The 14484-nt window shown below is 39.0% G+C and overlaps 2 protein-coding genes across 3 annotated transcripts in view; both read right to left on the reverse strand.

Moving 5' to 3' along the window:
- LOC122994288 (enhancer of polycomb homolog 1-like) overlaps positions 1-1894 on the reverse strand; it is a 31588-nt gene extending 29694 nt beyond the window's left edge. Inside the window, exon 1 of the mRNA XM_044368898.1 lies at positions 1537-1894. The gene's annotated coding sequence lies outside the window, so the exon portion shown is untranslated. The remainder of the gene's footprint in view (positions 1-1536) is intronic.
- A 1195-nt stretch (positions 1895-3089) lies between these two features.
- Positions 3090-14484, reverse strand: part of LOC122993563 (integrin beta-1-like) — a 31451-nt gene continuing 20056 nt past the window's right edge. The window contains exons 5-17 of one of the 2 annotated variants that reach the window (XM_044367845.1): positions 14283-14453; positions 13939-14177; positions 13651-13806; positions 12576-12671; positions 12357-12446; positions 11731-11871; positions 10174-10376; positions 9625-9863; positions 9315-9537; positions 8857-9089; positions 8115-8281; positions 6798-6881; positions 3090-4505 (exon numbers count right to left, since the gene is read on the reverse strand). In XM_044367845.1, coding sequence (XP_044223780.1) covers positions 6804-6881; positions 8115-8281; positions 8857-9089; positions 9315-9537; positions 9625-9863; positions 10174-10376; positions 11731-11871; positions 12357-12446; positions 12576-12671; positions 13651-13806; positions 13939-14177; positions 14283-14453 — 2036 coding nt within the window. In that variant the 3' untranslated portion in view covers positions 3090-4505; positions 6798-6803. The remainder of the gene's footprint in view (positions 4506-6797; positions 6882-8114; positions 8282-8856; positions 9090-9314; positions 9538-9624; positions 9864-10173; positions 10377-11730; positions 11872-12356; positions 12447-12575; positions 12672-13650; positions 13807-13938; positions 14178-14282; positions 14454-14484) is intronic. The other variant, XM_044367846.1, reaches the window with a different exon arrangement.

A 14484-nucleotide genomic window follows, 5' to 3' on the forward strand; every position in this document is an offset into this window, starting at 1 on the left:
ATTAATTAAATAGTAACTTGGCAATTAATTGATCAATCAACTCATTGTTGCAGCTCTAGATACATTATCGATAAATAAAATTGTGATGCATTCTCTTGAAGTACTGAGATGTTTAGTTGCTGTACGGCAGTTGAGCCTTTTTCCATTAGTTTATGGTTATTTGACATTTGGACGGTGGTGTGTGTGTGTGTGTGTGTTCCAGTGTGTTTAAAAGGCTGAAATTAGAAGTTGGAAGCAAGGAGACGATGAAGAGAATATAGTGTGATTGATTCCTGCTTTAGGAGGTATGGTTCCCCTTCAAGTTTCACAGATATACTATTGTATTATAGAAGAATGCCCTTAAATATTCTTTGACTTCCAGATAACTATCAGCCCTAGTTAGAAACATTACACGTCAAATGAAAAGAGTCTAAGGTCCTTTGTGTCCTGTCATGTGATCATTTTAAGTGACAAAGCAAAATAAAAGAGCAAAGAATAATAAATGAACATATTTTACGTTTCGTAGTGTTGGTGACCTTGACATTACAGAGGTTTAAACTTATCGATACGTGTGATCACACTAGCAGACCATTTCAACCTTACATACAATACTTTCATGCCTTGCATTCTTTGTGTTAGCCTACAAAAGTGTCATGTGGGTGGGGTTTGTCCCACAATACCCACAGAGTTTACACAATCACAGGAAAGCACAGGAAACCCAAGTTATTGTACTTTTCTGGTTGAGAACTTACCTGGTTGGCCTGATGTAGTAAACTCTATCTATCTAGTATTCTAAGCAGCTTTATCAATAAATCTGAAGTATTGATAGTGCTGCTGTCATTGCTAGTCACCATGAGGCAGCTCTATCCTCGACTGGATGCAGGTTTTCCTAACTTCCATCTTTTTACAAGGTGGCTGAATTAGTTACAAAAGTCTTCCCCCTCTTTTTTTTTCAGTCCATGTAGGGAGAGGCGAGTTTAAGGAAGGGAGCTACTGTGGGTTAGATAATGCAGAGGGGGATATGAGGGATCAGGACCCATGCAGGCCAGGGCCAAGCAGTTCCCTGGCAGACCACAGGAGCTGTCTGGCACTGTTTAGCCACACACCCCAAGCCTGTGATCCAACAATGTAACATTTCCAACCAAGATGATGAAAAATCCCTAATGTGAAATTATGTCAAAAAAATTGTATCTGAAGCTCTAATGGACTCTTCACCTCCATCTTCCTACTGATGTTTTTTTTTTCCACTCTATTAGCCAGATCACGTTTCCGACCTTGTATTTTAGCCATTAATATAACGAATAATGAACTAAATTTTGTTTTACACATTGAAATACATTTCATTCGCCTGGATCGCTCGATATTACAAGCTGCTCAATTCGGGAGCTGGCAAAGTGATTAGGAACTTGTGGTTTTAGTGCTGAATTGCATCCAGCTGACCAGCTAGGAATTTGATTGCGTGTATGAAATCATCTGATGCCAGAAACACTATTCACGATGGGCCTTTTTTTAAGCGACCATCGATTCAAGTTAAAAACATTATTAAAAAATACTCACCAAGTCGATATTTCGGCACACGTCGGGGACTTTGAGACAGATGGGTAACATTTCTGCAAGTCAGAAGTAAAAAAAAAAAAAAAAAAAACAACAACAAGAAAAAAAAAAAACAGGCAACACGACGCAGCTAGCCAGAGAGGGAGCCAACTAACATTAACGTTAGCCACAGCTACTTCTCCTAGTTGGCTTCATAATAAAAACCAAACGACAAGCCGGTATCTCGGCAGGAAGAGCCGCTGTCCGCTTTCTGTCCACCGCGTCAAACACCGTTTTTCGGTCGATGAAAAGTCTGTATTTCCCTGTCGATGTAAAGCAGGCTGAAACTAGAGAGGTGGACACCAAAGTGCTACTGTTGGGGGTTAACAACTTTGCTGTAAAAGACGGCTCCTGATTGGACGAACGAAGCCACCAATCACCTGTGGAGAGCCCTCGGCTGGTGGCGTCACGCTCCACAGGGGATGGAACGAAACGTGATTGGCTGACAGTGTCACGATGAAGTCTGATCCTTAGCTCATGGCTGGATTTTTTTATGTCCCACTTTTATTTGTTTCTAGTTTTTTAGCCTCAATCTTCGCTGCAGACGTGCTCCTCATTTATTTAAAAACTCATTTTACTATCGATTATTGCCTCCTTATGTGAAATAACGTCTGTTTTACAATAAAAAAAAAAAAGATGGGCGTGTAAGACACATCCATAGACCACCTCACCAATGTGAATGACAAGTATTTTTCAACAAACTTTTTGAGTATTATTTCAAAGCATTAAACAGTTGAACTCAGGCTGCACAGATCACCACGCACTCTAAACTTTTTTTTTGAAGCAAATCTCATGTCATGTCATTTAATTAAAAGACCCAACACACAACATTTTGCTATAAAATACTCATCTCAAATGAACCAATCACATTTTATTTATGTAGATTCATTTGGGGTAGAAGAAATGGTAGCCAAATTAACTTTATTTTACTTCATGACAGTGTTTTCTCAAAGTTTATGTAAAACCAGGAACATTAACCCATAAAAAGCCATATTTCATGCTTTTCATCCTGAAGGTGTACAGTAAACTGACACACATTTCGAAATGTGAATAGGAATTCAATGTTGTTTCAAAAGTCCATTTTTCATAGACTGTGATCAGTTAGAAACATGCTACATTCCCAATCAATACTTTCTACATCACAGGATCTATGGAGCAACTGCACTGAAAACTGAGGGATACAAAATCTGAGTTTTGTGCCAGATTTTATCAGATAAAATGAAACATTTAACTAACAATTCATCTGGCGACCTCATTTTAACCAGCTCACAGTTCTCAGTGCTTCCATTTGTCAGTATTATCTACAAGGCATGAATCAATAACCTCCTTTGTCCTTGGTTCTGATTTTGTTGAGGCTGATCATTTGTTCACATCCCTGCTCAACAAACATCCCCATCAGCTTCTTGCACAATCACAGACCTGGTAAGAAGCATAAAATCTAATTCTGGCTACAGAGACACACTGAACACAACAGTCACAAAATAATAAATGTACAATAATAATACTTTAACAATATAGGGGTACATTGTTTGGAATCTTTATTCAATAAATAATTTTTGAAATACAGAATTGCAAATGTGAATGTGTTGATGAAATTTAAAAAGGCACTTAAAAACAATGGTGAAACGTGTAACCTTTTTTCTTAACGTAAAAAAAAAGAATGTCTAGACATTACTAGACTCTTCCCTTACCACTAATCTTTAAAAACCATTTCTGCTTCTTTTTAATAAAAAAAAAGAAAAAAAGTTTGATCGAGGCACTAAAGGAGTTACGTGGAATTGCTGACATTAGAAAACATGTGAGCATTCTCCAATTCATATCCTACAAGTACAACAAGGCATTGCGATATAAGCAAATTTAGTTAGAAATAAGGCAGGTTTATGTGTATTTGGCATTTCTATGAAGAATTAAAAGGACCTGAGTTGGCTTTTAAATTAAGCAAGTAAAACCTGGAGCCATATAGTACACTACTGTACTGTACACTAATGTCCTTTCATCTAGAAAAGCAGCCCATGACTGGGGATTCTTCTTCTAGACAAAGATACATTTCAATTGATTGTTCAGATGTAGTAAGTCACTCAGAAAAAAAAAACAAAAAAAACAAAACATACTGTCGCCTTCATCCCTGTTCTGTGAATACATATATGGCTTTACACAGAACCCAAACATACTATACACAATTCATGGCGGCCAGACATAGCCGCGTTGCGCTACATTTGAAGAGTTTCAATCCAAAGAGACATTTTAAAAAAAAGTGACATCTACTCAAAATGATTACAGACAGAATAAGACCTTTGTTCAGATGGCAAACAGATCTGAACACCTTTGCTCACCATCGTTTTTGAAACATTGATGAAGTACTGGCAGTAACTACGTACACTTTGTACACATAGTTATTTGGACTGGAACCCTTCATTTGTTATCCATTATCAACATCCAATACAACCCTCAACACAACACTGATGGCTTAATGGTTCTATATAAAAAAAAAATAAAATAAAATAAAATAAAAAAGGAACAGGTACGCTTGCTAACGTTACCTTGTTCCCACCAGGCCTGTTGCGGAATAACTACAAATCAGTTCAACATATTCTCTCAAACTCCGCAGAGGCAAAAAAATAAAAAAAAAACAAAACAAAAAATAAAACCCCACATTCATACAGACTGTACAAGAAGATTCCAGATGCATAGAAAATACAACAAGTTAGTAAAACAATCTGAAATAGTGGCAAAATGCAATGCTATTTTTTTGTGACTACAACAATAAAAACAACAACAAACAGTGAGAGCATTATAAAAACCCGCCCCTCCCTTCACCCCAGCCCATGTTCTCCATACAGTGATGTCACAGTGAAGGCAAAGCTCCATCATTTGCCTTCGTACTTTGGATTGACGACAGTTGTTACGGCACTTTTGTAGATTGGATTCTCACCCTGAGGGAGAGAGAAGAGAAGAGAAGGGTGAGTGAAACGGTTAACAAGTCGACAAAATCACAGCAAAGTCAAACCTTCGTGTGGTTAAATTGTTTTGTCACAGTGACAGAATTTTGACACCAGAAAGCTCAACAGATCAAGGTTAAGTAAAACGGTATCATGGCAAACAAGAAAACCCACCAAGGAACCAGTGCCCACATTGTTCACATGTTTCACCATCCACCAACACTTTGGTTGAACATGTGGCATGAACATCTAACACAGGTTTAGCAGTGAATGGTTTAAATATGCGGTTTTAGCAGCTTGAGTCTGACTGCTGCATTCAACTGTCAAGTGTGAGACTGCTACTTCTGTCTATTTTAATCCTTAAAGGGAAACTTCAGTATTTCTCAACCAGGGCCCTTTTTTCCCCATCTTTTTGTGTTTAAGTGACTAATGGGGACAACAGTTTTTGAAACTGGTCCAGTATTGAGCAAGAGCTCTTCAGCCAGCAGCAGCAAAACAGGCTGTAATGTAATCTGACGGGGCAATTGCACCGCGTCAATGTATGTCTACTAAAAGTTCTTGTTTTTGCCACTGAGGCTCAGATTGTTCTTATAAGTGTCTGACAACATTACGGAAAGGACCATACAGAGAAACAACACGATTTCTTTACCTTTCGCTTGATCTGGTCCGTTTAGTTATTGTGTCTAACCAAGTCTTGCTCAAAGAGATGAGAGTTGAGTTGTTGGAGGAAGATAACTAAATATTCAGCCTTGATTTTGCTCCAACACAACAAACTCGTCCCGCCACTCCTCTCTCCAACTCTCACTCATGTTTCCATTGTTGTCTTCCAACAACAAGTCACCTCTTGTGAGATTTCAGAGCGAGACTTCTCCGTGAGGGAGACTTGGTGAGACAGAAATAACAAACAGACCGGATCAAGCGAAAGGTAAAGAAAAAAAGTTGAATTTCTCTGTAGGGATTCTTTCCATAATGCTGTCAGACACTTATAATAACAATCTGAGCCTGTCAGTGGCAAAACCAGAACTTTTAGTGGATATACATCGATGCTGCACAATTGCCCCAAAGGATTACAAACTGGACCAACTTCAAAAATTGTTGTCCTCATTAGTCACTTAGCCACGAAAAGATAGCGAAGTTTCCCTTTAACTACTCTGTATAGTATTGTGTACCTGCCCTGGTGATGTGACACAGATATTATTCATTTTTTTGTTGCAGAACACATTTGAAACAACTGAAACAATAACAACTGAGCTACAAGTCCATTTTACATTTATATTTCAGTTGAACAATATTTTAGTAAAACAAAGCCAACACAAATCAGTAATCTTCAGTTCACAGAGTCAAAACGCCATCCTGTAAGTAGTGGTTATCACCTTCTAATGATAACAGGGTAATGTAATACCCTATTATATAAGAGTTTGCTGCTTACAGTGATTATGGGCACCATGGTGATGCAGTAGGTACAAAACACAGCCAAGAACTGTTGGCAGCACCACAGGTCACCATAATCATTGGGTAAAGAACTTGAAAGTGAGGCGTTTTGACTTTATGGGTCAGTTACAATGGCTTGTTTACTTCCTTAAATGTTTTCCATAAAAGTAGTGTAAACACATCATGTAGAAATTCTTAAAAACTTTGACCAGTCAAATATATCAGCCAGCCCATAAAAAATCTGAAGGTTAAATTCAGTTTTCTCTGGTTTAATTAGAAAATAAGAGATTGTCCTCTAAATATTTAAATATTAAGTTTTCTTACATATATATTCCAAGCATATTGTCACAGTCCTGTGAATTTGACATTTCATGGAAAACTGCCCTATTTTCAGCTTGTGACCATGTGTTTTTACATAATTTAACTGGTTTTGAAATTGTTTACTGAGCTTAAGAAGTGGGAGAATATTCTCAACATATACAAGAACATTTAATCTAATCTAATTTAATTTAATTTAATTTAATTTAATTTAATTTAATTTAATCATTTTATCAGAAAAATTCAGATATCACCAAATTTGGAGATACATGGTCTTCACCGGACAGCGATGTATACTGCATAAACTTAACATGCATATTCATGAAGTTATCTTGTCTGTTCATATTAGCAGGTTTCGTTACGGAAAAACCTGTAACCACCCACAATAAGAAAAAATGCAAATATTAAACCAATGAACCTTAGTAACAAGCAATTCACACATACTACCAGCTGTGGTTAATAAAGTTATACAAGATGTCACACTGCACTCTGCACAGAGGAGGAAGAACATGCAAGAAGCCAACAGCTGATACAAACTTTGACCTAAAGTGCGGCGCCTTTATTCCCATAACTGGGATTCTGGAACTGGTTAATGGGGCTCTTGTAAATTGGGTTCCCTTGCTAACATGGAGAAGGAAAAGAGGAAGAACAGCAGAACAGAGGAAAAAGAAATTAAGAGAAGCAGGAAAAAGGCAGTGGAAAGGATAAGCACAAAAGTATGACAGAAAAAAATGTTCAGAGCAGAAAATGTGAAGCAAGAAGAACATCATTTTTGTGTTGCTACAGTTTTCCAGAGTTTATAATGTTTCCATTTTTATTTTGGACCCTGATAGATATGTTCTCATGTGATGGCAATTATAAGCATTATTCAGATTCCTTTCCCGCTGTAGTAGTATGTTGTTTCTAGCTTCCTGTAATCTGTTTTGTCACATTTCAGTAGGATCTCTCTCTCTTTTTAAACACCGAATAAGTGATACAAATGGAGTGCTGTAAATAAGAGACTTCTAATGAAAAATAAAACAAAAAAAATACTGAAAATATCCCTCACAGCATAAGCTTTCTTGCTACACTATGGGTTTTTGTTTATTCAGAGGAAATACAAAAATAATTGACAAGTTACCTTTTGCCAAAGAATAACTTTGAAAAGTATTTACTTGCTTCTACTTAAGTGAAGTACAAGTAAGTAGTGTCTCCCAAACACTGGCTATAATTAATGCTTCTTCCCATCAAGACATAAACACTGCTGCTGTGACTAACACATAATAGCGAGCAGCAGTGGAGCTTTCCATCAGAGTCACCCAGCAGTCCTCCTCTTTCCCTGCTTCATTGCCTTTTATGGTCCTGCAGTTGTACCATGCGGACAGTGAGAGGCAGCACTGTCAGCTGAGGGAAGGCTGCTCCCTCAGCGAATAGAGACTAAACAAAGCAGTATGAAGCTGAGGTTGATCAAGGACATGAGTTAGAGCCGCAGAGCTGGAGATTCTCTCTCAACGTTATGTTATACATCAGGGATCCCCCATCTCACTTCATTTTAAATCTCTATTCTCTCTCTACTCCTCTGATGTTCATTATTTGACATATTTGACCACAGTACTAGATTTTTTTTCCACTATGGTGCTTTTTCATACATGTTAAGAGCTGGAAATTACTTAAATTATTCTCATTCCATCCTTTAAAAGTTTAGATTAGCCAGAGATTATTTCCTCAAGTAAATGTTACTAATCTTGGTGCGACTATACACCATAATGCTTCTTCAGGTATCGATTTTTTGACCCAGGGAAAAGAATATAGCCTCCACACTTGCACAGGGTCAGATGACTTATTCCTCCGGGTCCTGTGGTGTGACTGACTCACCGTGTCCCACTTGGCGTTCATCTTCTCCTTCTCAAACTTGGCAAACTCTCGGCGGTCGTGGATGATCATGAGCAGTTTCCAAATAAGGAGCAGGGCGAGGCCGATCAGCACAATGCCTGCTACCACGCCAGCTACAATGGGGATGATGTCAGGTCCTGCTGGGCACTCTGAAACACAGACAAGACCCCAAATGAAAGCCACTGCTGAGGTTCATGAGGTTCATACATCTTAAATGACACGAAATGCAAGTTTCAACATCGCAAATTTGTATCTTTCTCTCGCATGTTTACAGTGAACGGGTGGCTTACAGAATTAGATTGATGTACTCTTTCTAAGAAACATTATGACCATGTGGAAACAATGACGTCTTAACTGTCAAAACTAAATTGGTTATGGGGGGAACGAGCAAATTAATGGATTGCAGATTTCATGCAGATTATAGCCTTATCGTAACTCTGAAATTAATTGTTCAAATGAGGGGGCAAGATTTTTCTGCCCTATGTGCCCAACAATCCATTTTTTTACAAACATATTTATCCAAAAAGGGCTACCAAGTGTCTGATAAATTCAGGTTAAAGCCTTCAGACACAACTGATACTACAGCGAAGATAACTTGTAAAATAACTATGCAATAAACCAAACAGCATTATATTCAACATATCAGAGAATGATGAAACATACTGTCCAGTTTTACTTTTTTGATAAAATGCCAGTATACTCTACTTTAGCAGTTCAATCGTACCCAGATTCTCCACCACGTAGACCTCCTTGGTGTCGTTCCTGATGGCGTAGGTGTAGTAGAACCAGCAGTCGTTGGCGTCTCGCTCTTTGCAGTGGGTCAGTGGGAAGCTCTGGTCTGTGGGCTGGGGCAGCTTGTCGCGGTCCTTCACCTTGATCAGCTGGAAGTAGCTGCAGTCCCGCTCACAGGTGTCCTTCTTCTCACCAGCCTGGAATGCTCGGCACTGCACGCACTCTCTGCGTAAACACGACACAGCGAATGTTGACTCAACTCTCCATACAATCCAAGCATGCGTTTGTGAGGGCCGTGAAACAACCACAACGAGTCACCGGTCAGACAAACAGAACTTACAGACTGACACCCACCAACACTGCAACTACCGAGCAATAAAACTAAACTACAACTAAACTGAAGACCCAGGAGGAACCACAGGAAAAGGAAGAACATGGCTTCAGACTTACTTGTGTTCCGCGCAGACGCCGGGGCAGGTCGGACAGATCTCGCAGGTTGGACCTTGGAATTTGGGATTGGTACATTTGCAGATGCCGCAGTCGCAAGTACCACGGCCGTTGCAGATCTGTCCGTTCTTGGCAAGGCAGGTGGACGTGTCCAGGGAGCAGTCGCAGGCACTGCCTGTGTAGTTAGCGTCGCAGATGCACACCCTGCATTCACAGCGTCCATGTCCTGTTTAGAACAAAGGCATTGGTTACCACATAGTTAAATAAAAAACATTATTTGTCGTTCAAATGATGTCATTTCTACAATCCTCACCTCCACAGAGCTTGTTGTTGGAGCGATCGCAGTTGAAGTTGTCGCATTCGCAGTACTTGCCGCTGTAGATCTCTGCGGGGTTCTCCCTCTTCTTGCATTCGCAGGTGCCGCAGACACAGTCGCCGTTATTGCTGCAGATATCTGTACCGTTGTCTTTTCTGCAGTTGGCATCCAGATCCTCTGTTCGTACTTCATCTTTGCTGCACTCACAAAGACGCCCGATGCGTCCCTCATTACACCTGAAACACAATTTAAGAGGTTAACTATAAGGAGCGGAGAGTAATTCAACAAGACAATAAAAGTGTACTAAATGTTTGGCAAACTTTAAGTGAAGAACACTGGTGTGATTATTTGAGTCAGGGAGGTAAAAAAGACATTATTCCCTCCTCATTTAATTAAAATAAGTGGTATTTTATTAATAGGAAGTTCCCTTCTCAGGTTGAAGATGTGCAGTTGTGTTCGGAAACTGAAAACCCACAAACCCATTAGGCTCTATGGTACATAGTTCACCAGCACTGACCTAGTGAATCTCCCTGGCTTAATACTTACTTGCAGGCTCCACACTCGAAGGTCCCGTTGCCGAAATGGCACTTCTCACTGTTAGGTTTGCCTTCTATAGAGCACTCACAGTCGCAGATGAACTCCAGAACTACCTCCACCTCCTCAGTGAAGCCCAGCGGTTTGATTTTAATGACCTCAGACTTGCCATTTGATGGACATTTCTGGGATTCAATGGAAATCTTAAAGGACACCTGGGAACCAGAAGAGAGTTTATAGGGTCATTAAACCTAATCAGGAGGATGCCTTGAAGCTTACTGTGCCGTTTTCCAGACATGACTGTTAGCTTGTGATGCGTTTTTCATCTCATTTGTTTTGATGTGACTTTTCTGTCTTTTTCTCCCACTTTCATACAGGGCATTCAAGCTATATGAAATTACTGCTACCAGTGAGAGAGCACTCACATCACTGGTTTCTGTGGTGCTTTCCCCACAGTTTGATTTGAGATGTTAAAGCAAGACAATGTAACATCTGCTGAGCAGCAGCAACAGCGGCCTCTGCTGCCACAAGCCGTAATTACAGGATGCTAACAGATGTTTGTAATTTCCTGTTTATACTTTCAGATATCAGCCTTATTTGACTGTTTCCTGAACCTTTTCAGCCGTATAGGAGCCGTGTTGTTACTGCTGATGAAAACATTTCTAAAAATATGTGCGCAATAAGCAGCAGCTGACTTTTGAGCCCTTCAATGTATTACAATCACTTGTTATCTCGCCGATATGTAACTATATTGTTATCAACAGAACTAAAATACATACTAGCAGCCACCAGACTGTATTGTCCATGGTGTGTGAAGATGATGTGGATCGTAACGGAAGTCAGTCAGTAGCACACAGCTGCTGTGGGTTCAGAATTTGACGATCACGCAAATAAGGTCAGTCAGTGAGGGATGTCACAACAGGAGGTGTTGAAGTTTGTTCTCTCACGTTACAATAGTGAGGTACCCTCACTGCAAGGTAAAATAAGCTGTTCAGGCTACCTGTTAGAGATATGCTGTTTGCTGAAAATGCATCAAACATCATCATCATCACTGTGTCAGTTTCTGCTTGTATTTATAACTCATCTGCTGAATAAATAGCTCCGAATATCTCCAAATCTTGATGTGTCGACTTGTTTTTTTATTGAAGAATAGCAAAGCTAACGAAGCTCCGCTTACAAAGCTCTGCTAACTCAGCGATAAACACATTTCATTTCCTGCGAGTTCTTCACAATAAAAGCCTTCCATTAGTTTGTCAGTAAAAAAGCTTTTAATATGAAGTAGCGGCAGGAATTAGTGTTACATTCAGGTAACTACTATTTCACACCTGATCGTACCTGCTCAACACCAGAACAGGTGTTCGGGGAGCATAGTGGGAATGAAAGAAGCGCCATTCTCCCTATAGCAAGTAAGTGTACCATCAAAATGGTTTTGAAGCTGTTATTTTTAAGTAAAATAGTTGTATAATGTTGCTTTACAAGTTTTTATTTTTCCATCTGGTACCTAAATGTCTTCTTTTATTTTCATTTTTGCCTATGTGAACAAATTGCTTAAGAATAATTATATCTAACCTCATCTCCGATGGAGATGTTGGAGCACTTCCTGCCGTTCTCCCCGGTTCCCTCCACACCGTTCTTACAGATGGACTTGTAGGTGATTGAAACTCCCTCTGGCAGCCTGCTGTTCTCCAGAATGACTTCAGATGACAAAGACTGTCCAAAAGAAAAGAAAGTAAATTCAATACAAGCTGTGCATTTGCGGGAAAACCTGTCAATTATTCAACCTGTGCACACAAGCCTTTTTCCATGTGGAAACCCAGCTGCTACTGGGCAGCTGGAGAATTTAGGACACCTGGCTGTTTTATTCTCTTGGGCTTATTTAACATCAGTAGAAAGGAGGCACTGTTGATACTGCCTTTAGTTTTTTCAGTTTTGACTTTGATTTGCAAAGACAATTACAACTACATTCTTGTGTTGTTTCAATCACTGTAATCTTTATTTAGTCAGAGAATTGTAGTAGTATTATCCTCACTGAAACAAAGAAAAGTGATGAGCTCAGGGTCTTTTACTTTTAAAATAGGTTTAAAATGGTTTGTATAAATATAAAATATAGAAAGTATATTATAAATAAAGCAAACAAATTGAAATCATAAGTCATCTACTCATAACAGCTGTGAAGGTGGTGTCGTTTGACTCACATTATAGGCATCAATAATGAGTTTGATCACGTTGCTGGAGTTGGACGACAGCGTGCCGACAGCTGATTTGGGAATTAGATTTTTCAACTCCTGTAAGAGACACAAAGGTTCAGGGTAAGATAATAATGTACAAATATTAAATATGCATCTTAGTTTTGAAAGAATTTGAAACAAACACTTTGATGACAGTGACTACAGCTCAGAATACACAAACTTTACCTTGTAAACAGGCTGGAATTCCTCAGTGACTGCAAAGATGGTCTGGATGTTGTGGTCACTCAGTTTCTGGACCAAATGGGCGATGGAGGGGTAGTCCTATCAAAGGATGAATCAACACAGGCACAAACAAACAAACAAACAATCATTAATAAAAGCAGAAATCAGCAACCGTGTCAGATCCCAGACTGTGTGGACAATAAGTGTCTGGAAAAAGATGACTGTTAATTAGAGCTGCAATAATTAGTCGTTTAATCAGTTGATTGAAAGGAAATTACTATTTTGACAATTGATGCCCCCCAAAAATGCCCAAATTCTCTTGTTCCAGCTTCTTACATTGAAATATTTTCTATATTTTTTAGCCCTTTATGACAGTAAACTGAATATCTTTGGGTTGTAGACTGCTGGTCCAGACAAAACAAGACATTTTAGGTTGAATTTTGGGTTTTGGGAAACAGTGATTGATTCATTTTTCACCATTTTCTTATATTTAATAGACCAAACAACTAATCAATTAATCAAGAAAAATGAACCAACAGATGAATAAATACTGTATATTATATATATATATATATATATATATATATATATATATATATATATATATATATATATATATATATATATATATATATATATATATATATATATATATATATATATATATATTCGCTAGTTGCAGCCCTACTTTTAACACCAATAGGACTACTGAGTAATACTGAGACCATTAGTGAAAGGTCAAGCTGAAAACAGCACACATGCTCACTCAACTCTGGATACATTATGCATCTTAAATAAATGATAAACAAGACGTTTTAGATTGCATTCTGGGTTTTGGGAAACAGCGATCAACATTTTTGAACATATTCTTATATTTTATAGACCAAAAAGCTAATCAATTAATCAAGAAAATAATCAAAAGACGGATAAATACTGTAGATATTCGCTAGTTGCAGCCCTACTTTTAACACCAACAGGACTAATGAGTAATACTGAGACCATTAGTGAAAGGTCAAGCTGAAAACAGCACACATCCCTGGATACATTATGCATCTTAAATAAATGATAAACTTCATACATAATAGTGGCTCATGGTGTACATGTTGTTCTCCAGATGGCACTTTCCATCATTGGGCAGGACGATGCCGCCCAGTTTGCCATCTCCAGCGAAGTGGAAACCAGCATCAGTGGAAAACACCAGCAGACGAGTCACGTTCCTCCAGCCGATTTGCTCCTGGGAAGACCAAGACAAAGAGAGTCTTATCGTTAATATTTTACATATTTTGAAAACACTCTTGCCTCCTGGATACAGTGTAATGGAAAAATAAATCTAAATTTCCTAATACCACAAAAAAAACCTCCTCACCTCACAGACTGCCACCTGCATGATGGCATCGAAACCCCCCTCTGGAGAGTCCAGGTTTCCTGAGATCTGCTGCTGACTGACCAGCCGATTGAACTCATCTCCCTTGTCTGTCAGCTTCAGGACGTTCTTGTAGCTGAAGGGGCTCGTACAGTTCTGGTTCCCTGTGCAGGGGTTGAGGAGCCTGGCGGGTGTGGTGCTGATGTAAGGCATGACTGTCTTCTCCACAAAGGAACCGAACCCTAAAGGATAAAAAATGGAGAATGTGTTTTGTTAAAAAAATATTTGCAACACCACAGTTTTTCTGTTGATTGTAATCCTTTTAGAGGGAGTCAAATTTTCCTCACCGATCCTGAAATCTGAGGTAATCTCCTGCATTTCCCTCATGAGGTCGGTGCCAAGGTTCTTGACATTTTCCAAATCATCTTTCATGGAGAATGAGAGGTCCATAAGGTAATACAGGTCGATGGGGTAGTCCTCAGCACGCTTGAATTTCAGATCGAAAGTCTGGGGCTCACCTGAGAGACAAAGATCACACTTTTTTTTAGG

The sequence above is a fragment of the Thunnus albacares genome, chromosome 12, assembly GCF_914725855.1.
Source record: "Thunnus albacares chromosome 12, fThuAlb1.1, whole genome shotgun sequence".
NCBI lineage: Eukaryota > Metazoa > Chordata > Actinopteri > Scombriformes > Scombridae > Thunnus > Thunnus albacares.